This window comes from Baudoinia panamericana, assembly GCF_000338955.1.
Source record: "Baudoinia panamericana UAMH 10762 unplaced genomic scaffold BAUCOscaffold_10, whole genome shotgun sequence".
Taxonomy (NCBI): domain Eukaryota; kingdom Fungi; phylum Ascomycota; class Dothideomycetes; order Mycosphaerellales; family Teratosphaeriaceae; genus Baudoinia; species Baudoinia panamericana.
In genome coordinates, this window is record NW_006911266.1 from 489566 (window position 1) to 511775 (window position 22210).

Consider the following 22210-nt stretch of genomic DNA (forward strand, 5'->3'; position numbering starts at 1 on the left):
TTGGTACCGAAAATATTCCCACGCCGCTCGTCTCAGATATGGCGGCGACGGCGATTCCGGAGATGGAGCTCGGACCATCAGCGACTTCCAGAGCATGCATGTGCAAGATCGGCCTTCGTCATCCTTTCGATCATCCCAGAACAATCACACCGTCGACATCTTGGGTAGCGGACGCCAGTCATGGCGGGTTTCGAAAGTGACCGTTTCCAGCCTTTAAGCACATCCCGGGAACCCAATCCGCTTCGACCATACTACCACCCTCCCTCTATCGGTCCCGCAGCGTCATCGTCATCCTTCCAAGCAGCACACACAGCACGACCTAATGCGCGACCACCAACTGCTTCGATCTCAAGCACCGCCCGAGAGCTTCTTCCAGAACTCGACCTTGATCTGAAAAGCTCCGCAAGTGAAGCATGGCAGCATACGCGGAGCTTGTTCGATACGCTACTTTACCGATACACGAGCGTGCTCTTAGCTCAGCCATTCGATGTTTCCAAGATCCTTCTACAAGTGTCGCTACCGCCCTCGGCGGAAGTGTCTTCGCCAGAGCGGAAAAGGGCAGATCCAAGGCGGCAGCCTCCAGCTAGTGGACAGACCGAGAGAGGTTCAAACTATGAGGAACGTCTGAATGAAGTCTACGAAGATGAAACAAGTGATGAGACCGAGGGGAGCGACGACATTCCCGATTACTTCACAGCGACAGCGCCACGAAGTCGATCACCACGTAAGCGAAGACGGACGCCACCAAGCGAGGAGTTGTCGCCAACGCCCACACCCAAGAACCGAAGAGAGCAAGAAGACCTCGAACGTGAGTACAAATTGCGACTGAAGCGACCAGACAGCATCACGAATGTTGTCTCTGCGCTATATAATACATCTGGGGCCGTGGGCTTATGGCGAGGCACGAACACGACGTTCCTCTACAATGCCCTTATGCGGACGACAGACGCTTTCATACGCAGCTTGCTTCTTGCCGTATTAGGACTTCCGGACATCATCGGGCCTGATGCAAGCGGGTTGGGAATGGCGTTTGGCGTACCCGGCAGTATGGGCTTCAGCGGCCTGGATCTCAGCGACAGCCCCAACCCTATTGGCAGTCTGATCGTTGTAGGCCTTTCCAGCTGTGTAACAGGATTGTTGTTGTCACCACTTGATATGGTACGAACACGGCTCGTTGTAACGCCCATTTCGCACGCTCCACGAGGCCTGGTGCAGAACCTTCGGAGTCTGCCGTCTCTGCTCGCGCCGTCTAGTCTCTGGCTCCCGACTGCGCTAGCCCACACAATACCCCAGACCTTCTCCGCTGCATGTCCATTGGTCATCAGGCGACAACTCAGGATCACGCCCGAAACGTCGCCAAATTTGTGGTCGCTGGCAGCGTTCTGCACGTGCATGACGGACTTGTTCATACGACTACCGCTCGACACCATTGTGCGACGAGCACAGGTAGCCGAGATGAAGCGCGCCCAGCCGGACATACCAACTATTGTCGAGCCAGCACCCTATGCAGGACTTAGTGGCACGGTATACAGCATTTTCTACCTTGAGGGTGAAACGAAGATCAAAGACCCCAGGACCGGCATGATCAAGATTAGGAAAGGTCAAGGCCCGTCTGGGTTGGTTCGAGGGTGGAGAGTGGGCTTCTGGGGCTTGGTCGGAGTCTGGGGTGCTGGCGCAATGGGTCCAGGAGAGCCCAAGGGACGAGGAGAGTTTTGATCATCTGGCATGTTTGCGAGATGCATTTCGAGTGTGTTTTCTAGCGAAGCGAAGCGTTGGTATTGTTTGCGCTTTACCCATGGTATACTCTGCTCTATACAGATATGACTGTTCGCTCGCATATCGTATGAACAGGTCTTTGCGCGAAGCTCTATCACCAAGCGACGCGATCACGCTTCAACGCTTGTATGTCATCTTGTTTCCAGAAGATGTAAAAGCTTGACTCGGCTAGGCGTTCCGTAGCGCGTAGGTGGCGCGTTTGCAGCGGGAGAGTTACGGGAAGCACGGATTAAGCCTCCGGATGATCGTGAAGACCAATCGATCTTGCAACAGCTGCCATCATGCCCTTTCGTCATCGCACCTCGCAGAGCGCTGTTTCAGCGACCTTACTCAGCTACACCGTCGATACACGTGTGGTGTCTCACTGCTCTCACTGGCTAAGCAGCTTAGTAACTGCGCGTGCGAGCCTTGCCCCAAGTCCGCTCACCATGTGTTGCTCTATGCGCCTAATGGCTAAGGGCGCATATCCCTGTTGTTGCAACACCAGGTAAGGCCCATTTATGATGTCGTAGGATTGCGGCCGCAGATGCAATGTGCAATCAGACCTTCAAGTAAGCACCAACAGTATCAGCATGCATTGCTGACCTGTGCACCCTCCCGTCCTTTCTTACAGTCAAGTCGCTCCGAACCGTGACACCCCTGCCACTTTCGTATTGTGAGCAACATGGCGACGCAAAGGGCAGAAGCTACCGCCAACGTTGACGGCTATGGTGATTATCGCCATCCAGGCGCGACGAACAGAGACATAGCCTTCAACCGCCTGCCAGCGAACCCAGAGACCCTACTAGATGAGGCGCTTTATCCAGCTGATGCGTACAGAGGCACAATATACTGGGGCGACCTACCACTTAACGAGCGAACGAAGTTTGTCAATCAGCAAGCGAACTTTGAGGCCGGCCGCGAGCTTAAGATTGTTTGGGAGATGTTTAAGCAAGACCCTCTAAGCCCAATCTCCGCATACATGCAGAACTTCGTGATTACCGGTGTTGGCTTCTTCACCGAAGGTTACGTACTGTTCTCCGTTGGCAACATTCTCCCACTATTCGAAAGTGTCTGGGCAAGTTGCTTCAAGCAGTATAAAGTTTGCAACAAGGTCTGGGTAGAAGCAGCCAACTACCTCGAAATCGTCGGCATCATTTTCGGGCAGGTCGCTGTTGGCATCATCGGCGACTTGATTGGTCGTCGCTGGGGTCTGATTCAGGATGCCGCAATACTACTCATCGGCAGCTTAATGCTCACGGGCATGTGGGGCAAGAGCTTGTACGGCTGGACAGTGATGTACGCTATTTCTCTGCTGGTATTCGGGTTCGGAGTCGGCGGCGAGTATCCCATGACTTCCGTCAGCGCCATGGAAGGTGTCCACGGGCAAGGAAGCACCAAAGCGGATCGCCTGCATCGTGGACGCAGTGTCTTGCTTGCCTTTCTCATGCAGGGCTGGGGTCAGCTCGCCAACCAACTAGCCCTGATCGTTGTGATGCTCATCTTCCATCATGGCGGTAACCCTCCTTATGGCGAGATCGTGACGCAGGAGACCTTCCGCATCACCTTCTTCATCGCCGCACTATTCATCGCTTACTTCCTGTACCTGCGAGTGTTCAAAATGAAGAATGTGGATCATTCTCTCAAGGCGAGCCGACAAAAATCTAACGTCACCGGCTACGATATCACATCTCTCAAACTTACATTCAGGCATTACTGGCACAGGCTGTTCGCTACAGCGGTCTGCTGGTACTGCAACGACTTTCCCTTCTATGGCAATCAGATTTTCCGCTCGCTACTACTTACCCTTGTAACGTCAAACAGCAACGACGTCTTCAAATACTGGCTGTATAACCTCATCAACGTTGGGTGTGAGCTGGCTGGTTACTACCTGGCAGCGTTCTTGATCGACCACAAATTCTATGGCCGAAAGAGGATGCAGGCTGTTGGCTTCATTATGTCCTTTATTCTTTTCCTTATCTGTGCCGCGGCATATCCGTTGTTAAACCAGAAGCCCGGCAGTCCTGGCGCGCAAGCGTTCATCTTCCTCTACTTCTTTAGCAGTACGTTAATTAGTCATCTAGCAGTGTCGATGGTACTGATCTCACTACCAGGTTTCTGGATTCAGTTCGGTCCGAACTCAACCACCTTCCTCTTGGCTGCTGAAGTGTACCCTGCCCAGATCCGTGCTACCGCTCACGGCATGAGTGCCGCAGTTGGCAAGCTCGGCGCGCTAACCAGCACTGTGCTCTACAACTACATTCCGACCCACATCAAGTTCTGGGTGGTCTGCTGGTTTGGTCTAATCGGCTTCGCTCTGACCATGATATTCATACCAGACACAACTGGCATCGACCTGCGCGAACAGGAACGATACTGGCAATTTGTGCGCGAAGGCCGAGAGCATGACTATCACGGCGTCGCGGTGCATCCGCGCCACCTGTCCCTGTACGAGAACGTCGTGTTGAAGCGGAGTAAAGCGTATGATCCGAAGCTAGACCGCGACATGAAGGTTGAGGAGCTAAGGCAGCTTTACCACAAGGCGGAGAGTGGCAAGGCGAAGGAGTATGATGGTGAAGGTAGGGATAGCTCGGATACGGTGGACGATAAAGTCAGCTCGTACTTTGAGTGGGAGAAGAGTCGGAAGGGTTAGGACCAGACCTTGTACACTAATAGCGCACTGCGTTCAGGGCCTGTAGAACCTGAGCATTCTACGACGACACTGTTCACGTCTTGAGTTTGCTCACTTCTACCATCAACATCCGGCGAAAGAAGCCTTGTAGGGAATGGGTGAATTTTGTGGTCGATAAATATCTCCAGGCTCACTAGTGCAATCTGCTGGTTGATCTATCGTTTTCCGGCGTTGACTAACCCGGCGCAAAGCCCAGAACTTAACGCAGTTAGTAGCCCGTATCGTAATGCTTCCGCGGAAGTTCTGTACTCGTTCCCATTCGGTGTGTAGATATACTAAATACTGCAGTAGCCAGCAGAAGTTAGGTGTGGATATTTTAGCGCGCCTACAGCGGAGATCGCATCTCCATCAGGAAGGCACAGGCGTCTTCTCTGAATCCAGGCTCCCAGTCAGGGACCGTACAGGGTGTCTTCACCTAACAGTTCACCTCACGCATTCAAGGAAACTTAGCTGACCATGGCGCTGCCAGGCATGGGCGGATTTGGTGGCATGGGGTCAGGTGGGCGACAGATGGCTGGAGTGGACCAACAGCAGCTGCAGGAGCAACAGATGATAAAATACGTGAGCAATCAACGCGTTCGCATCCAGTGTGCGTTCATTCCTAAGCCATTTCATAGATGCAAAAGGCGATGGAGTCATGCCCAGCCAAGACGGTGATCGCTGGGACGATGGGTTTCGGCTTAGGAGGTCTCTTCGGACTTTTCATGTCCAGTATGCGCTACGATACGCCGCTCTCTGCAGGTATGCCAGGTGGTGTGGGCACCATCTCAGATCTACCTGTACGGGAGCAGCTGAAGCGAGGCTTCAAGGACATGGGAAGATCAGCCTGGGGAAGCGCGAAGAACTTTGGCTACATTGGTGCAGTCTTCGCCGGCACTGAGTGTGCGATTGAAGGCTTAAGAGCGAAGAACGATCTCGGAAACGGTGTTGCCGCAGGCTGTTTGACAGGCGGCTGGCTGGCGCGAAGTGGTGGGCCACAAGCTGTCGCAATCGGATGCGCTGGTTTTGCGGCTTTCAGCGCCGCCATTGATGCGTATATGCGTATGCCACAGGACGACAAAGGTGCCGATCCCATCATCTAGATCACATTCCAGCAACGCGTTAACCTCAGCGACGTCTGATGGAGCTTCGAAGACTTGAGACGACAAAGGATCTGAGCGCACACTCTGCGACATGTATCAATCAGTTTTGCCGGGCCATGAGTATCGCAGTACCGGTATGCACATCACCGTCACCGAAAGGTGCGCAAGCGCTGCAGCAGCAGGCGCGTTGCGCCGAGCATTGCTGCTTGCACAAGTTGTCCCTCGAAAGGCCTTTATCTGCGTGACACCTTAGACGTGGAACAGTGCTCTTCCCGGGCCAACACCTCGAGTCCATGCCTAGACTTTGCATGGGAGCTTACTCCTGTCCTGGACTGAGAGCATCGTGCCGATACACAGCTAAAGCACACCGTCAATCCAGTAGCACGACTATACTCGCTAACGGATGCCATACTAGAGTTGAGATCAATCACTGCGTGCGGGCTGAACATGGTTGTCTGGAGGTTCTGGGTTCATTGGCGCGGTGCTTACCGCCCAGCCTAGATCTCTTATCCATCGCCAAGCATGTCGCTTAGGAGGCTGAATGCGCTGGAAATGCAGAACTTCCGGAGCCAGTGTTTGGATGTTCGCGTGACGGTCGCTGCATCGTAAAGTGGTGCTTTGAATGTCTTTGCCGGCATTCCGACTTTTTCGAAGCCACCGACGCAACAGTGCGAACTTCTCTTCGCCGGCTGAAACTGCCTCCCTTCTTCCGTCCAAAGGCTGGATCACGCATTTTACCACTGAACGCTCCGGCAAGTTCAAGTGCAATGCTCGATCTGCGGCTCAATTGCAGAGTTCAACTGCATGCATATTGCATTGGCAAGCCAGACCCCGCAGGCTGCCGAGCCGCACGGTTCGACTATAACTGCTTGTATTTAGCCGGCCGCATGCTTGCACGCTACCATTCTACTTTCGGTCTGACGACATCCTGTTCCTGATCCTAGCATATGCACTTGCGGAGCTGTGGAGCCTCCAGGTTTTGCCTCGTCCCCAGAAAGCATGCCACAAACCCTCTTGTCTCCTCGGTCCTTGCCATGGCCCAATCAATCAGGCTTTTAGCCGGTACCTGAATACCCTGCAAATGATGAACATGCAGGCGGCTCGCGTACAGCAACATGTCCACCGCTACTGTTCGCATGAAGATCCACGGTGCCGGTCAGGCTAATTGCACACATAGTAGCTATACAAAAGGTAGGCTCCTGCCGACCAACGACGGCCTTCCAGCAAGCTGCGGTACCTTGCATCTCCCCAGCTAGTCACTCGCTTCTTAACAGAAACCATGTCGTTCCGCTCTTTCATCGCCACGGGCCTGTTGGCTACGGGCGCTCTCGCTGCTCCTCAATGGGAGGGCTGGGGTGAGGGTTGGGCGCCGTGGAACCGTGGCCAAACGGCAACGGTCACGATCACGGTCATGCCTAGTGCTGTCACCAGCACACGCACTGTAACGGTGTCTCCCTCAGCTGCCACCTGCAGTGCTTCCACCAGCACTCTCACCACGACGGTCGCTGCATCGGGCTTAACCTGCACCGCTGCCACAAGCACCCTCACTAGGACGGTCACCCTTTCCGCCAGCGCTCCTCCCAGCACCTCTTCGTCCTCTACGAGCGGCTCATCCTCCTCGGCCACGTCTCCCACCATTACAAGCTCCAGCGCAAGCTCCACGTCTTCGTCCAGCTCTGGCAGCAACACCAACCCGACGGTGACCCTCACGGCTACGCAGACCAACACGAGGACTGGTCTCAACGCGGCTGCAACCTCAATTGGCAAGCTGTGGTTCGGTACTGCGGCAGACATCCCAGGTATGTATTATGGTAGCTGTGCCGAGATGGGTCCTAACGCGGTGCAGGCACTGGCGAGGCGGCCGACTACTACTACACCCAGGAGTTCAACAACACTCTTGACTTCGGCGAGGCTACTCCGGCAAACATTATGAAGTACGAATTCACTGAGCCGCAGCCCGGCGTCTTCGACTTCTCAGGTAGCGACTACTTCTTGGCCTTCGTTAAAGCGACCGGCAAGCAGGTCCGCTGCCACAACCTTATCTGTACGTTGGCTCATACATCCCTATCGCTTGCGGTAGACTCAGCGAAGCTTACTGACGCATCGTTTTGTAGGGAGCCAGGAGCTACCGACATGGATCACCTCGCCCACTGTCCCGTGGACCAATGCTACTCTCTCCGCAGCACTGTACCGCCACGTCTACACTCTGGTAACATACTTCGGAGACCAGTGCTACAGCTGGGACGTTGTGAACGAGGCTTTCTCCGACGCGTCAAATGTCACCTACTCGGACAACGTCTGGTTAGCAAACATTGGTCCCAGTTATGTTCAGATGGCCTTCCAGGCCGCTACCGACGCTGTTCGCAACAACTCATTGGCTGTCAAGCTTTACTACAATGACTACAACATCGAGTAAGTGGCTGCTGCACGAGGTCGAGGGTTGCTTGATATTGACGCTTGCTTTCTCAGGTACCCTGGTTACAAAGCGACAAGGGCGCAGAACCTCGTGACTTCGCTCAAGAGCCAAAACATTCAGATCGATGGTATCGGTCTCGAATCACACTTCATTGTCAGTAGTTATTCACTTCATCGATGCTCTACATCTTGGCTAACATTCCGCAGGCCGGCTCAACTCCCAGCCGCGCCACGCAGGCTGCCAACATGGCAGCTTTCGTCGCGCTCGGCGTTGAGGTTGCAGTCACCGAGCTTGACGTGAGACTTAACCTGCCCCCGACTGTCGCCTCTGAGACGCAGCAAGTCACAGATTACTACAACACCGTTGGCGCTTGTGTGGACACGCCACGCTGCGTTGGTGTTGTTGTTTGGGACTTTGTCGACACCTACAGCTGGGTGCCAAGCACCTTCCCAGGCCAAGGCTATGCCGATCTCTTCCTTCAACCCGGTGGTGCCAACACGACCCTCGTCAAGAAGGCGGCATATGACGGATGCTTCCAGGCCCTGACTGGTCAGGCGGTCGGTCTGAAGATGTAGAAGGTTGTCATGATCAACGACAGATGAAAGTGTTACGAACGAGAATGTACATAGTGAAGATGAAATAGTGAGGCGGTGCGGTGAGGATCGACAAGCAGTAGATCAAATTGTATTGTACGATCGTTCATCACACGCTGCGGTGTCATTGTCTCTACATTACCATTAGCGCAACCGACAAGAGCTTCGAGATGTAATTGTCACACCTGCGCACTCAATACTGCCATCTGCCTAACCCCCCTGCAGCAACTTGTCGAAACATAGGTGTTGTAACGGTCAAATCATTTCGGCGAATCAGCGATCCTTTCAACAGTGGCAATGTCGTTCTCCGCAAGTGCTCGGATCTCTTGTAAAAGCTGTGCTTGCCGTTCGCCTTGCTTTACGCCTAACCAATAGCCGATTGCGGACGGTATTAATGTCACTGGAAACGGCTTGTTATATTTCGACGTGATGATAGCATCTGCACAAGGCGTGTAGCGAGTGTCAACAGGAGTTAATTCGTGTGAAGTCAAGCGTACACTGACCTACTATCCTCCCGAACGCCGACATGACGAATAAGCCCACGTGGTGGAACTGCACCTTCTCTCTTCGAGCCACAGCAGAGCAAGCAGCCAAGGAAGCGTGCCGAAAGTGTAGCTCTCGACTTCACGCTGTACAGAGTGGGCGGAATGTAGCCCACACCATCTCGGCTCAATGGAGACACGGTGGAGCCTAGCCTCTTGCAGCCGAAGGTTAATCAAGACTATAGGATGTGGACATGTTCAACCACCCTCCCAACTTGATCATGCCAATAGTGAATCATGGCTCATCAAGTCAGTTGAGTAATACTTCACAGGCGGCTCGCTAAGCTTGACGACGTGAGAATCCATCACGGACAATGTCAAGTCGAACACAGTCTTCGCGAGGCGGAGCAGTGACGGCCGTTTTGCCCATTGTGGAATGTGACAGCCCCAGTGGCGATGATCTGGTTGTCGTACAATAGCCTCCGAGAATCTGATCGAGAAGCTCATGCTTCTTTGGTCACTAACCGTCATGTGCCATAGTCACGAAGCCCAATGTTTCGGCCAATCTCTGAGCATGCCTGCATACTCTGCCATGTTAATGCAAGACACCGCTGCGCTACTGTCACATCATGCGTCTTCAGGAAATTGCCCATGTCGCAACCGCACCCAAGTGCAGAGACTCGCGCTCGAACAAGGTGAGCCACGCCCGAAACGAATCTATTGCAACATCGGTCGCGGAAAGGCTGGGTTCGTCACAATGCAATACGTCGAGAATAGCGAGCCCGAGAATTGCGTGTTCATCCACCTTCCGCTTCTGTAATGGTACGACAAACCACCAGCAAATTTCTACTCTCGTGTAAAGCTAAGCTACGCGAGCTGTCGGAGAACCGCTATGGCGAAACGGACTACCAAGCGAGAAACCCGTTGCAGGATTCGCAGATTCTGCTGGCAATGAACGTCTAATCAGTGGTACACTGCCATTGGGTAGCTCGGGCGACGGAGGGATAGGGCGTGCACTGCCGTACAGCCTCCAGCAGACCAGAAGTAGTGACACTACAACCATACGCGACAGACCGGTGTCAAGTAACACGGCACTGTACGGTTCCCACACTTACAAGCACAGCTTTACCAAGGCTCGATTCCACATTACTGCGGGCAGAAACAGCGTGTCCTTAGCCGAGCCGGATAACTCAGTAAATCCAGCCCACAAGAAGCTTAATGGGAAGAGATCGTTCCTTCTCCCTACTGCTGGCACTCTCGGTAGTAGCAGAGGACGTACCAGCAACGAGAAACTGGGTCCCGAGAGAGCTCGCAGGAGGTCCTGGTTCGCTTGGGAGCCGCGACAGCGGAAACCCTTCTCCGTGAGGGAAACGCCGCGTCTGCCTCTCGACTACAACTGCGAGCCATTCGCAATAATCAAGGCTTGACCAATGCAGCAGAGGATCCGTCAGCGGCATGATTGCCGTCAATGCTGCCTCCGCTCAGCCGCAAGCGCTCCGGTGACTCGGATCACAGCTATGCGAAGAGTGGACTGGTTGATGCATAGGACTGTGCGGCGAGCTAGGAGCTAGTGGCGGTTTGGCTGGTACTTCTGCCCGAATAAGACTGTAGGATGGCCATAGTCCTACATGATCAGCACTTAGGAGCCGCCCTCCTCACCCTCTTCACCCTCTTCACCCTCTTCACCCTCTTCAGCCAAGCTGAGCCTCGCCCTGACGTCCTTCACCAACGCCTTCGCCTCTTCCACCTCCCATCCATCTTGACAAAGCTCGTTGGCCAGCTCCATAGTCCGCTGCCACTCGCTCTTACCGTACATATACCTGGCAAGCCACAATCTAGCCTTGCAGGTAACTTGCGTCACGCCCAAGCCTTCTTCACCCTCTTCCGCACCTTCTTCCTGAGCGAGCGCAAGCTCCATGTACGCCGCGGCTTCCTCCGGATCATGCCCTTGGTATAGCAACGCTATGTCGTACAATATTTGCGGGTCCAGCGCCCCACCTACGGCATGAGCTAGCGGGTCGCTGTTGCCGCTGCCGAAGCTGGAGCCGGCGTCAATCTGGCTGCCGACAACAAGTGCTCGCTTGTACGCTTGGATGGCGTTGGTGGTCTTATTGCACTTGGCATATGCATTGCCGACCGCAGCCCACATCTTCGGATCCGCCGAACAGAGCGCCGCAGCGCGCTGATAGTAGAACAAGCTGTAGCTGTGACACTCGAGCATTTCGTAGCCCTGGCCGAGGCCGTACCAGGCACGGTAGTCCTTGCGGTTCGAGTCCACAGCTCGTCGATAAGACTCGATGGCTGCTTGTGTATTCTTAAGCTCGATGTACTCATGGCCCATGAGCGTCCATGCAGCTTGAAAGTTACGATTCAGTGTTAGTGCTCGGCGAAAGTGAAGGACTGCCTTCTCGTGCTCTGAGATGAGGCTGTAATAGTTGCCTAAAATGCAGTTCGTCTCAGGACGAAATCTGTCCGTATCGCTGGCCATGCTCGCTAGCGTAGCGAGCTTCGGGCGATTTGGCAAAACGTAGAGTAGATTACTGTAGGTCTCCATGCCATCGAGGCGCTGAGGGTGCTCCCTTAGCAAGCTGTCGAACGTTTGCATGGCGAGCTCATGGTCCCGAGCGTGATAGTGCAGTAAAGCCTTCTGCTGTAAGAGAAAGGCTGAGCGAGGAAAGATGCTTTGCAGCTGCGCCAGGGTGTCGAAGATGTCCACAGTTTGCTGATACAGCTCTTGACTGCAGTACACGTGGAAGATCAGAGACATGATATTGCGTGGAAGATGCTCACTGATCTGCTGCATGTCTTCGGGCGAGCCAAGCAGCGAGGCCAGCTCTAGCCATGCCGACCAGTTGTAGGGTTGGAGGTTCACGCTTCGCAGCAGCCATTGTTTGGCAAGCGCTTCAGACTTGGACTTTGATAGCACCATGCCATACAAATAGTCGAGCCAGCCTTGCGAGCTGGTAAGGTCCTGGAGCCCGCCCCTAGCGGTGAACCACCGTTCCAGCGTCGCGAGAAGTCCCGGAACTTCTTTGTTCATCGTGGCGGCGCCGTCAGCCGGACCAAGTACGGTCTCAGAGTCTTCGTTCTTGCGCTTCTCGCCAGCGAGATAGCGAGCATAGAGCGAGAGGAACAAAGCTTTCTGACTTTTGTTCTTCGATAAATGAGTCGCTTGCGGCTGAATTACCGGCGTCGCTGTTGCTGCTGATTTGCCTTTAGAGCCAAAACCAGGTTTAACTAAGTCATGGGCGTCGAAATGATTACTCGATGTGGACTGTCCGAGCTTTGATGGCGACGGGAGTTGTGCTGCTGGCGTGCTGTGTGGTACCTGAGAAGGCAGAAAAACGGCAGCACAGCGATCAAATTCTCGACAGTCGAGAAAGGATTTGGCCATCATATGTCGTGGTAGCTCCGCAGCCTCCAGCTTGGCTTCCTTTGGATCGTGGTTGACATGGTAACTTCTCAAGGCAGTCTCGGGCTCGCCCACATCGGTATCGCCGTCGCCATCAGCGCCACTGTTGTTGGTGGTGGTGAAAGAATTGAGCAGCTCTGCAGCCCTTAGTACGTGTCGTCAGAGTCTGATCCTTCCGAATGGTAACGGCACCTACCATTTAGCAGCGAAGTACAGAGACCGTTCGTTGCACGCTACAACAGCTTGCTGAAGCTGGTTCACCAGCTCTATTTGCTGCTCCATGGACAGTGCCATGGCCAGGGTGCCGCTAACGGGAATTTGCTCTAGACCGTCGAGACTTTCTGGGTTGTATGTACTTCGCCAATAGCTACGGACACCTTCCCATGCAGCAGTGGCAACGATATGGCGAAGCTTGAGACCATCAGCCGAGTCGCGACTGCAGGTACGCGCCGTTACCGGATGGAGCCGTTAGTGAACACCTTGCGGGGTGTACCTGCATTAGCGTATCAATGCCTACTCAGCAACAAAAGTGGACTGATTTCTTGGAGTCGTGCGGGTGCAAGTGGATAAGTCAAGTCTGGACATTGCTGGCTGCTTTCCAACGTCCCGTGGCTGTAGAGTGGTGTAGTCGAGATGCCGGCCACAAGACAAGACTTCGAAGAGGTCTTTCCACGCCTGGTGGCAGACTTGAAAGAGCACTGTGACAAGTACAAGCTCCCGGAACAGGCTTTGAAATGGTTCGAGCAGGTATGTCTGCACCAGATCATCCAAAAATTAAAACACCGCATTGACACGTCTGACAGCTAAGCTAGAGCCTCCACCACAACACCCTTGGCGGGAAATATAACCGCGGGCTATCCGTCATTGACACCACCCAGCTCTTGCTCGGTCGCGAGCTTAGCGAAGATGAGTACTTCAAGACGGCGACACTAGGTTGGATGATCGAATTGCTGCAAGCCTTCTTCCTGGTCAGCGACGACATAATGGACGCTTCGAAGACACGCCGAGGGCAGCCTTGCTGGTATCTCATGCCCAATGTCGGCATGATTGCCATCAACGATGCCTTCATGCTGGAATCGAGCATCTACCTGCTGCTGCGCAAGTATTTTCGACAGGAAAAGTACTACATTGATCTTGTTGAGCTCTTCCACGAAGTCTCCTTCCAGACCGAGCTCGGACAAAGCTGCGATCTTCTCACAGCTCCCGAGGATCATGTTGACCTCGACAACTTCAGTCTGGAGAAGTACACCTTCATTGTCATCTACAAGACCGCATACTACAGCTTCTACTTGCCTGTTGCTCTCGCCATGCACTTTGCCGGTTACGCTTCACCCAAGAATCTAAAGCAGGCCGAGGACATACTAATACCTATGGGCGAATACTTCCAGGTACAAGACGACTACCTTGACAATTTCGCCGATCCGTCTGTGCTGGGCAAAATCGGGACAGATATCCAAGACAACAAGTGCAGTTGGCTGGTGAATCAGGCGTTGAAGCGGTGCAGCAAGGAGCAGAGAGACATACTCGAACACAACTATGGGCGTAAGGACGAGGCGTGCGAGGCAACGGTGAAGAAGCTGTACGACGAACTTGACCTGGAGAAGGTGTACAAGGAGTACGAGGAGAAACGGGTGTCCGAGCTCCGAGAGAAGGTCGCACAGCTCGATGAGAGTGATGGGCTGAAGAAGGGTGTGTTTGACGAGTTCCTGCGCAAGATCTACAAGCGGAGCAAATAGATGGAACTTGTCGTACGGTCCTGTTTTCGTCTTCATTTAGCAGACCCTAGTTATAGAGCGCTAACCGGAAGGAGCGATGGTCGGAGCAACTTCACTTGGTGCCGTACAATTAACCATGAACCTCGTCACAATCCGGGTTCATCACAATGAGCGCAGCCATGCCATTCGACTTGTCACTTGGTCTGGAAGGCACGCACGTACTTGTCACCGGCGGCTGCGGACTGTACGTGCTCATTCATTCCATCCGTCGAGCTCATCGCTGAGCGGGCATTGCGTGTAGTATCGGTCGGGTAGTAGTACAAGCGTTCCTTGCAGCAGGCTGCAAAGTCACTTTCGTCGACCTGAATCTGCAAGATGTTGATGATTTGAAGGCCAGATATGAACGCAACCTCCGTTTCCGCAAGGCAGATATCTCCAAGGACATCGGTGATGCCTTTGCCTGGGCTGAGTCGCAATTTGGCACGGTCCAGTGCTGCGTGGCACTCGCGAGTATGGACTTGAGCATGATTCCACAATTCGAAAGTCTTTGCGACGTGGATCCGCACATTTGGCAGCGCGTCTTCAATACTAACATTAACGGGACGTTTCTTACTTGCCAGCGGTGGCTGCAGGGCATACGAGCAGCTAGCGAAGATCCCGAAAAGGCAGAGAAACTGAAGAACGTCAGCTGTATCATCATGGGTTCAGAGTCTGGCCGCTTCGGCGTAAGAACGATGGCGGCTTACGCCGCCGGCAAAAGTGCCGTACAGCAAGGCCTTCTCTTATCGCTGGCACAAGACGCTTCACGGATTTGGCCGAAAGCTCGCGTGAATGCTGTCGCGCCGGGTGCCGTTGGAACGGAGCGGTTCAAGCAGGAGTGCGAGGAGTATGGTCGGGAGTGGCAGTGGGCAGAGAGTGAGGCGACGGTGCCGCTCAGGAAGGCTGTGGGAGCGGACGATGTGGCACGAGCATTTGTCTTCCTTGCCAGTGAGCGGTGGAGTGGCAGCGTTAGCGGTCAGTGCTTGAATGTTGATGGCGGTAAGAGTGGCGCAATGGTATGGCCAAGGCCCGAGACGGCATGACGTTCTTCAACGGAGGCCAGAGCGGCAAGTAAACCTGCCTTCCATTCCGCAAAAGACAGCATTGTTTCAGACACGCTCATCATTCGAATATAGGCCATTATGTGCTCTCTAGCTGATCTGGTATTCAACACAAGACGCCCTTCCAAGTTCAACTCCGCTGAATAGATGAGCAGATACCTACCGTGCTCTATGTGTCACACAACGGGCAAATCATCGAGCAGGCCATCTACTGACCTCGACATCAGTGTATGCCGTCATCTAGGCGAGCGGTCCGCCACTCACTCATCGTCTTCGGAGTCCTCAACCTTCGCTTGTGCTTCGTGAGTGGACGCAAAAGGCTCGTTGGCTAGCGGACGTGCCGGAAAGTCCTGAGGGTCGCCAACGTCGCTACCACTGTCAGCCCTGATCGACGTATTTTCCGGACTGACGTTAGCCGTTGGCTCGGTCTTGGCGACTTCCGCGCCGTCTACCTTAATGCTGTCCACCTCGCCGCTGTCAACCTTGCCGCCGTCGACCTCTGCCGTTTCGTTGGTGGCCTCATGCAAGTGCACAGCTTGTGCTTCCTGTTGCGCAAGCTGTGTCTTAACACGACCCGATGCCGGAAATGCAGGCATGTAGCCGCTGCTTGCCCTCTGCTCGAGGTAAGGGCGAAGAAAGCTGGCATTGCGGCTATGCATAGCATTTCGACCGGAGCGCATGCTTCCAATCCTGGGATGTAGACCGGGGCGCCTCACAGCACTTTCAGGCGCAAACTTCTTATTCTTGTTGAAGGAGACGTTACGCTTGATGCTTGGAGGGCCGGCTTGAGGTACTCGTATTGCTGAGACTCTACCACGCGCGGGCGCCTTGCCTTTGTCTCTCTTGCTGTGAGCAGTAGGACCGACATCCGCCGTGCCACCATCCTCCGAGTCGGTAGAATGGTGCGGGTCCCAACCTTGCCGCTCAGAGGCCTCGATCATCTCAGCAGCGAGATCATCCTTCGCTAGTTTCTCCGCGTGAAGCCACTCATTGATTGTCTCTATCGATTGCCTCCGCGTAGCATACCGGGTCGCGAACATCGGGTTGGACAAATCGCTGCGGCTTATGCCCGCATTCAAGAGTTCCAGCGCATGCTTCAAGTAGATGATCTGTGACTCCTTGAGGGAGCTAGGCAAGTCGCCGTATGTTAAAGGATGGTGAACCTCGACCTCCGCGTCGCGACCTAGGAACAAGTATTCATGGTAAACTGTACCGCTTCCCACCTCCGGAGTTGGCTCCAGGTATTCCTGGAATCCACCGCTGCCACGGAGACGAGAGGATGATGCACCACGAGCCAACGTTGGCCCGCTGCGTTGCTGCTCTACAGAATTAGCTGATGCTGTCCGTCCATACAGGGAAGCCGGTCGACTGCCGTAGTACGAGGGTTGCCTAGCCAAGTAGGAGGGCGTTCTTGCGCCTGGCCTCGACGGACCGGACGTACGACCTCTGTTTCTGACAAAGGATGTTCTTAACGTGATCCTGGATGGACCATAGCTGGGTGACCTATTGGGAGCGTAGCTTGGCGCACGCTTTCCAATGTACGAAGGTGCTCGCAAAGGCACTTGCACTAGCCCGAAGCTGGGCATACGACGAACATCGGGCGGACTGCCGTATTGAGAGGCCTGCCGCGCTGTCATTGCGCTGACAGGGGGAGCATCACTGGGCAGCTCTATATCTCGCCTCTTCAGCTCCGCTTGAAGAGCCTCGAAGCTAGTGAGGATTGCCTCAGACTCTGCTCCTTGTGGGCGGCCATGCCTTCCACAGGTCAGGCGGCCACCAAGGCTCCTATGGAGATCAAGCAGAAGGGGCGTTCGCTGCTTGGCAATGTTCGCTTGTTGCAGAGGGTGCATGACCTTGAGACAGTCTGCACCACTGATACCAAGCGGGCGTAGGTCCAGATAGTCGATTGTCTCGGTACCTGAGCCTATTGTGACCATATGGTGTCTATTCTTGACGTTGGTCATCGACCTCAACCTCTGATCGCCGTTGCTGCTTTGGAGAACGCTAACGCCCGGTCGCTTGGTATCGCCAGCAGCCTGCGTACTGCTGGCTCCGCTGACAGGAGCACCGGACGCCTGATCTTCGGTCTTGATGGTATCCACCATAGCCCGAATGCCTTGGATCAAGTCGGTCATGTCGGGGTTAGGGGCCGTATAACGAGCCTGCTGGTCGGCCATTATGTTGGCTATGCAGGAATACGCAGCGGCAGATTCAAGCTGCGTATTACCACGTGCTACCGCGAGCTCCGCAGGCACTATGGCGTAGCCGAAGGTAAAGCCCCCGTACATATTCTCGAGCATGTCGACTGCGTCCGTAATTTGTATGCTGGGATTGGGATTCTGGCCACACACATCCAAAAGATTGTTCAGGATGTCATCGATGGCGTCTGACATGGTCTGCTGTTGCAGCGTCACGGTATTGTATTCCAGCGGGGAGTAAGCGTACGGGGGTGGGTCTGGCGGGTAGTAGCATACCCTGTTATATTGTGGTGGCGCCATCATAGGTCGCCAGTCGATGCTCGGTCTTCTCATAGACCTTGTGTCAGTTGTATAAACTGGTAGGCTGATGGTATAAAACACCTAAGGCTGTCGGTATACCTCGACGTAGCAAAACGTCTCCTTGCTGGTTCAATTGGCCCAGGAAGGGCTATGGTGAGATGTGGTGAAAGGTCTCTTTCTGCTCGAGGGAAGTGGCTGGATGCGGTGAGTGTGAGGAAGCAAAGAGCAACCTTTTGACAGATTGCATCCTTTATATGTAAGTTCAAAAGACCGCATGCTGTCACTATACGTCTGTCGCAATAGTTAATACTCTTGTTTATGCCGTACAGCGAGAGATAGTGAAGGGTCCTCCAAGCGCCTCGTGACCCAACCTTCGTAGGCGATGATGTGGTAGCTCTCACCGTCAATGCTCAATGCAGGCCTCCGCGTACGGCTACCCGGCTCACTATGAACACTTCACCACACCAGTGGCGCAATCATGTATTGCACATGCTCCACAGGCGGCGCGATGTTCCGCCGGTGTAGAAACATGTCTAGCAATCACGGCTCATCATGTCTGCTGATTTACGCTCTCCTCAACGTGAGGTTGCAGCACGAGAACGCCACGCTGCTTGTTATATTTAGTGAACTTGGGGACTTTGCTGTAGCATGCTGATGTGACATGCAAGTCCTATCTGCAGGATGCTGCCACAACAGCCACCATGTCATATCTGAACCGCCGAGGCATAACCTACGCGGTCTAAATGCTGTCAGCGTGATCAGTGTCCCTGGCCTTTGTACGCACATAGGGCAGCCAGGATACTCGATGTACCTGGATAAACAAAGAAGTCTTGCTTGATACACTTTTCCTTTACTGCTCGGGTTCTGCCCCAACACTTCTCGTCACCTCCCATGTGTGGAAGCATGCTGGAATATGGTCTAATCGACAACACAGTGTTCCCATGGTCGGACGAGAAGATTGACCTGCCACATCCAAGTACACTTACTGCAAAGATTGCTCTGCGCTCGTATACTAAAAAAGGGTCATGGTGGTCTAACCTGTGTCCTTTGCTCCGCAATCCACCGTGTCGCGAGTGTGTGAAATCTCATCGTGTGAATGTCACGGAGACGTCGGGTCGATGAAACCGAGCGCTGGAAAAGGGAAGACAAGGGATGGATGAGTGCAGTGTAGACAACTCGTTTTCGGAGCCTTGAAGATGCGCCTGCGATCGGGCACAACCACAGTATTTGATTATCAAAAAACATCGTAATGAAGTCCGGAGGCCTGTTGAGGTTGTGGTGCTCCCCACACGAAGTCACACCTACCGATATGCGGTGCTTCTTGGTAAAGCTGGGATTCCCCAGCTATACCTCTTGGCTAGTGAAAGTAGCACTCAAGACTGCTACTCAAGCAAACCTCCATGTCTCGGTATCTGTGACAAAAGCAGACCATAACGCCTTCGAGAGGACATAGGTGATGCGACAGCGTCAATCAAGCTGCCGAGGTGCTTCGATCTGCTCGAAGGCGCGGTGTCTCTCTGGTGAGAACTCCGAGCAAACGTCGATCCATGATAAGCGGCGCGCTACTGTTAGCGCTTCGAACGATCGTTCTCTGGCACGAGACGACGAAGACTGAAGATGAAGGGATGCACAACTTGCACCGCACGCTGTAACATTACGTCTCAGGCTCTAAGTAGGGTGTTGAGAGAATAGAGAGCACTTTGGACGGAGATGGTAAGACCCAGCGGGTCACGTGATGATGACCGTACTCGGAGCCAGCTCCGAGTACGGTTATGGCGGCCTTGGCGATCTGGACCGTCTCGAAACGCGAGTGGTGGCGAGACGAGGGGTCGCATGCATTTCTGGAGGAACACCGCGGAGGCGGCTGCCCTTCCATTGCCAACTTACGCGCAGCCGAGACTTTTGTCGCCAAAGCGGGCAGCATGCGGATGGTGCAGCACGTGCGACGACGCTGCGGGAAGGTGTGCACGCAGCAGAGCGCTTCGAGGGTGCGCGAGCGAAGTGCACCTCGTCTGCTTCAATACCGAGTTGCAAAGGGTCCGACCGGAAGCGGCTGGAAGTGACGAGAACAATCCATATAACACTCGCGACACCACTGGCACTTCCCCAACCCGTCTATCAAGCCACCGAGTAGCAGATCCGCCAGGACAAGTGAGGCAGTGCTGGACACGACTGGCCTTCCAGTCGTACAGCCACCGTCACGGCCCACACCTCCCGCTCGCCACTGCGTGCGTTACTTTATGGTGCGAACATTGAAATGGTCACGATCGAAGCAGTGCGCGAAGCCAATGCGAAAGGTAATCAGCTTCACGACCTCGTTGCAATTTTCGTTGGTGGCACTGGCGGCATCGGCGAGAGCACCGCAAAGGAATTTTTCAGGCACACAGTCCGGCCTGTAGCATACATCATCGGAAGGTACGCTTCGCTCATGGATCAATCAAGGTATGTGCCGCTAATGTAGTCCTAGGAGCGAGGAAAAAGGCAACAATATCTGCGAGGAGCTGCGAGAAATCAATGCGGACGGCAAAGCGATCTTTCTCCAGAAGGATGTCAGCCTCATCCGCAACGTTGACGAAGTCTCGGAAGAGCTTAAACGCCGCGAGCGAAGGATCCATTGCCTCTTCCTCACCGCCGGCTACATGAGCCTCAGTGGGCGTAATGAGACCGAAGAAGGCATCGACCGTAAGATGAGCGTCAACTATTATTCCCGCATACGCTGGATGATGAACCTTATGCCAGCCCTAGAGGAGGCTTCGCGTAGGAACGAGCTCGCCCGCGTCATCACCGTTCTCGCCGCAGGCTCAGAGGGCGACATCAGGCTTGACGATCTTGAACTCAAGCACAACTTTACGCTTCACGCTTGCCTTGCGCATAGCGTTGTGATGACGGATTTCATGATTGAAGAACTCGCTAGGCGGCATCCCGGTGTCGCATTCAGCCATTCATATCCGGGCACTGTGAAGACTGGGATTGCGAATCAGCTTACCGGTCCGGTACGCTTGGCCGTCAAGGTCATGTACGCGGTCATGACGCCCTGGATCCTCGATGTTAAGGAGTCTGGCGAACGTCACTTCTTCCAGATGACGAACCAGTGCTATCCGTCACGCAATGGCAGCGTAGGCATACCCCCACCACCCGGCATTCAAACGATGAAGGGCTCTGATGGTGAAGTGGGAAGTGGTGCGTATTTACTAGATTGGGACGGTAAGTCAACCGGCGACGAAGCGGTTTTGCGAAAGTATCGGGAGCTAGGAATGCTCAACAAAGTAGTGGATCACACCACGCAAATATTCGAGCAAGCAGAAAGGCGTAACCGGAAGGACTCTAAGCGCCCCGCCGCCGAACAACTGCAGAGTGGTCGGTCTGTGCCGGACCCCATCGGCTGGCGGTCAGGTTGAGATGTTTGGAACTATGCTGTATCACTTACGGATGTTGCTCGCAGCGAGGCGTCAATCGGTATGGCGGGGCCCGTATAGACGTGGGGTATACCAAAGGTCGTCAAAAGGCAGGCGTGCACGGTTGCAAAGGATGGCTCTTTGTATGCTTGCTGGACCAACTCACTCAACAGTTGCATGCATCGTCTCTACGTCTTTATGTACTAATCAGTACCGCGTCCAGCAATAGGGGACGTTTGTATCAAAGTCCATGGCATAAGCCGGGTATCTGAAACGAAATCCAACCTCTGCTCTGCTTCGTTTAGCAAAGTGACGCCAACGAAATGCTGCTGTCGCAGTGTGTTTGCGCGACTGTGCTTCTGCGCCATAGAGGACGAAAGCACTCTCCAGTCCCAAAATTCCACGCGCTCTCTGAAGCTACCAGTGTTCAATGCTAGAACGCTCGCAACCGAACCTTGGACGTCGTGGAGTCGGTTCGAGTCAACAAGAACGATCTTGCGCATATCCGCATATGCTTGGCTTTCTGCAACGACGTGAGTGAAGGGACGACACGCGAAGCTATCGCGGTCCCAATGCGCCAAGTCCCGGGTTATGATGCACGCGTGCGGACCCAAGAGCTCTCCAGCGACATATGGCGTTATGCCTGCAGAGTTCGGAAGATAGACTGTAGCGTTGTTGAACAAGCATCGGCTTCGTAAGCAAGCCTCTCCATCAGACAAGGAAGCGGACATAGCGGCAGCGCTGCCCGGGTCCTCACTTTGTTTTGGCACTATATTGGCCCGCTGCCTGTCCAGAGCGCTTGCATTCGGGACAAGATTCGTGATGTCAGCAAGCGGTGAGCTGAGGTGGACGTCGACACAACGCTGTCTTTTCGCCGGCGGGCATGGCGTTCTGCCTGCATCAAGAGTTTGCAGCCGCTTCTTGTCCGATATTCCGCTCGCTACCAAAGTGCTCCCCTCCAGGTCTGGCGTAACCTTGCCGCTACTACGTCTGGCTGCACTTGGCGTCTTTGACGTCCTCTTGGACCTTGGTGTTACAGTACTCTCGCGATCCAGTCTATGTTTTAGCTT

General features: G+C 54.2%; 11 protein-coding genes across 11 annotated transcripts; 7 read left to right on the forward strand and 4 right to left on the reverse strand.

Moving 5' to 3' along the window:
* Window positions 1-49: 49 nt before the first annotated feature.
* On the forward strand, window positions 50-1945 carry BAUCODRAFT_36396 (uncharacterized protein). The gene has a single exon (XM_007680432.1). It carries the CDS (start codon window positions 181-183, stop codon window positions 1714-1716), a length of 1536 nt encoding a protein of 511 aa, XP_007678622.1. The 5' UTR covers window positions 50-180; the 3' UTR covers window positions 1717-1945.
* Window positions 1946-2440: 495 nt separating this feature from the next.
* BAUCODRAFT_141348 (uncharacterized protein) lies at window positions 2441-4704 on the forward strand (the record flags this gene model as incomplete). Its single annotated transcript, XM_007680750.1, has 3 exons — window positions 2441-2486; window positions 2544-3818; window positions 3870-4704. The coding sequence occupies 3 exons, from the start codon at window positions 2441-2443 to the stop codon at window positions 4406-4408; spliced, it is 1860 nt and encodes a 619-aa protein (XP_007678940.1). The 3' UTR covers window positions 4409-4704.
* Window positions 4705-4945: 241 nt separating this feature from the next.
* On the forward strand, window positions 4946-5475 carry BAUCODRAFT_59015 (uncharacterized protein; the record flags this gene model as incomplete). Its single annotated transcript, XM_007680556.1, has 2 exons — window positions 4946-5008; window positions 5065-5475. Coding segments are annotated over 2 exons (474 nt in total), but the record flags the coding sequence as incomplete, so codon positions are not given.
* Window positions 5476-5579: 104 nt separating this feature from the next.
* Window positions 5580-5995, reverse strand: BAUCODRAFT_214770 (uncharacterized protein). The gene has a single exon (XM_007680751.1). It carries the CDS (start codon window positions 5837-5839, stop codon window positions 5630-5632), a length of 210 nt encoding a protein of 69 aa, XP_007678941.1. The 5' UTR covers window positions 5840-5995; the 3' UTR covers window positions 5580-5629.
* A 945-nt stretch (window positions 5996-6940) lies between these two features.
* On the forward strand, window positions 6941-8520 carry BAUCODRAFT_75411 (glycoside hydrolase family 10 protein; the record flags this gene model as incomplete). Its single annotated transcript, XM_007680636.1, has 5 exons — window positions 6941-7328; window positions 7376-7577; window positions 7648-7941; window positions 7999-8098; window positions 8152-8520. 5 exons carry the CDS (start codon window positions 6941-6943, stop codon window positions 8518-8520), a joined length of 1353 nt encoding a protein of 450 aa, XP_007678826.1.
* Window positions 8521-10659: 2139 nt separating this feature from the next.
* BAUCODRAFT_75250 (uncharacterized protein) lies at window positions 10660-12726 on the reverse strand (the record flags this gene model as incomplete). Its single annotated transcript, XM_007680627.1, has 2 exons — window positions 10660-12577; window positions 12629-12726. 2 exons carry the CDS (start codon window positions 12724-12726, stop codon window positions 10660-10662), a joined length of 2016 nt encoding a protein of 671 aa, XP_007678817.1.
* Window positions 12727-13065: 339 nt separating this feature from the next.
* On the forward strand, window positions 13066-14168 carry BAUCODRAFT_158585 (uncharacterized protein; the record flags this gene model as incomplete). The annotated part of the gene is made up of 2 exons (XM_007680752.1): window positions 13066-13179; window positions 13245-14168. The coding sequence occupies 2 exons, from the start codon at window positions 13066-13068 to the stop codon at window positions 14166-14168; spliced, it is 1038 nt and encodes a 345-aa protein (XP_007678942.1).
* Window positions 14169-14321: 153 nt separating this feature from the next.
* Window positions 14322-15368, forward strand: BAUCODRAFT_36401 (uncharacterized protein). Its single transcript, XM_007680433.1, has 2 exons — window positions 14322-14391; window positions 14449-15368. Exons 1-2 carry the CDS (start codon window positions 14327-14329, stop codon window positions 15227-15229), a joined length of 846 nt encoding a protein of 281 aa, XP_007678623.1. The 5' UTR covers window positions 14322-14326; the 3' UTR covers window positions 15230-15368.
* BAUCODRAFT_215866 (uncharacterized protein) lies at window positions 15335-18250 on the reverse strand. Its single transcript, XM_007680753.1, has 2 exons — window positions 15512-18250; window positions 15335-15458 (listed from the first exon to the last, which is right to left on the reverse strand). Exons 1-2 carry the CDS (start codon window positions 17776-17778, stop codon window positions 15440-15442), a joined length of 2286 nt encoding a protein of 761 aa, XP_007678943.1. The 5' UTR covers window positions 17779-18250; the 3' UTR covers window positions 15335-15439.
* Window positions 18251-19399: 1149 nt separating this feature from the next.
* BAUCODRAFT_124693 (uncharacterized protein) lies at window positions 19400-19621 on the reverse strand (the record flags this gene model as incomplete). The annotated part of the gene is made up of 1 exon (XM_007680754.1): window positions 19400-19621. The coding sequence occupies one exon, from the start codon at window positions 19619-19621 to the stop codon at window positions 19400-19402; it is 222 nt and encodes a 73-aa protein (XP_007678944.1).
* A 381-nt stretch (window positions 19622-20002) lies between these two features.
* Window positions 20003-21143, forward strand: BAUCODRAFT_150179 (uncharacterized protein; the record flags this gene model as incomplete). Its single annotated transcript, XM_007680755.1, has 2 exons — window positions 20003-20160; window positions 20213-21143. The coding sequence occupies 2 exons, from the start codon at window positions 20003-20005 to the stop codon at window positions 21141-21143; spliced, it is 1089 nt and encodes a 362-aa protein (XP_007678945.1).
* Between the last annotated feature and the right edge of the window lie 1067 nt (window positions 21144-22210).

Coding starts and splice junctions, on each gene's coding strand:
- BAUCODRAFT_215866 (XM_007680753.1), bottom strand. CDS start 17,778: ATGAGAAGACCGAGCATCGACTGGCGACCTATGATGGCGCCACCACAA.
- BAUCODRAFT_36401 (XM_007680433.1), top strand. CDS start 14,327: ATGCCATTCGACTTGTCACTTGGTCTGGAAGGCACGCACGTACTTGTC. Junction 14,392..14,448: donor GTCACCGGCGGCTGCGGACT/GTACGTGCTCAT, acceptor CATTGCGTGTAG/TATCGGTCGGGTAGTAGTAC.
- BAUCODRAFT_214770 (XM_007680751.1), bottom strand. CDS start 5,839: ATGCAAAGTCTAGGCATGGACTCGAGGTGTTGGCCCGGGAAGAGCACT.
- BAUCODRAFT_36396 (XM_007680432.1), top strand. CDS start 181: ATGGCGGGTTTCGAAAGTGACCGTTTCCAGCCTTTAAGCACATCCCGG.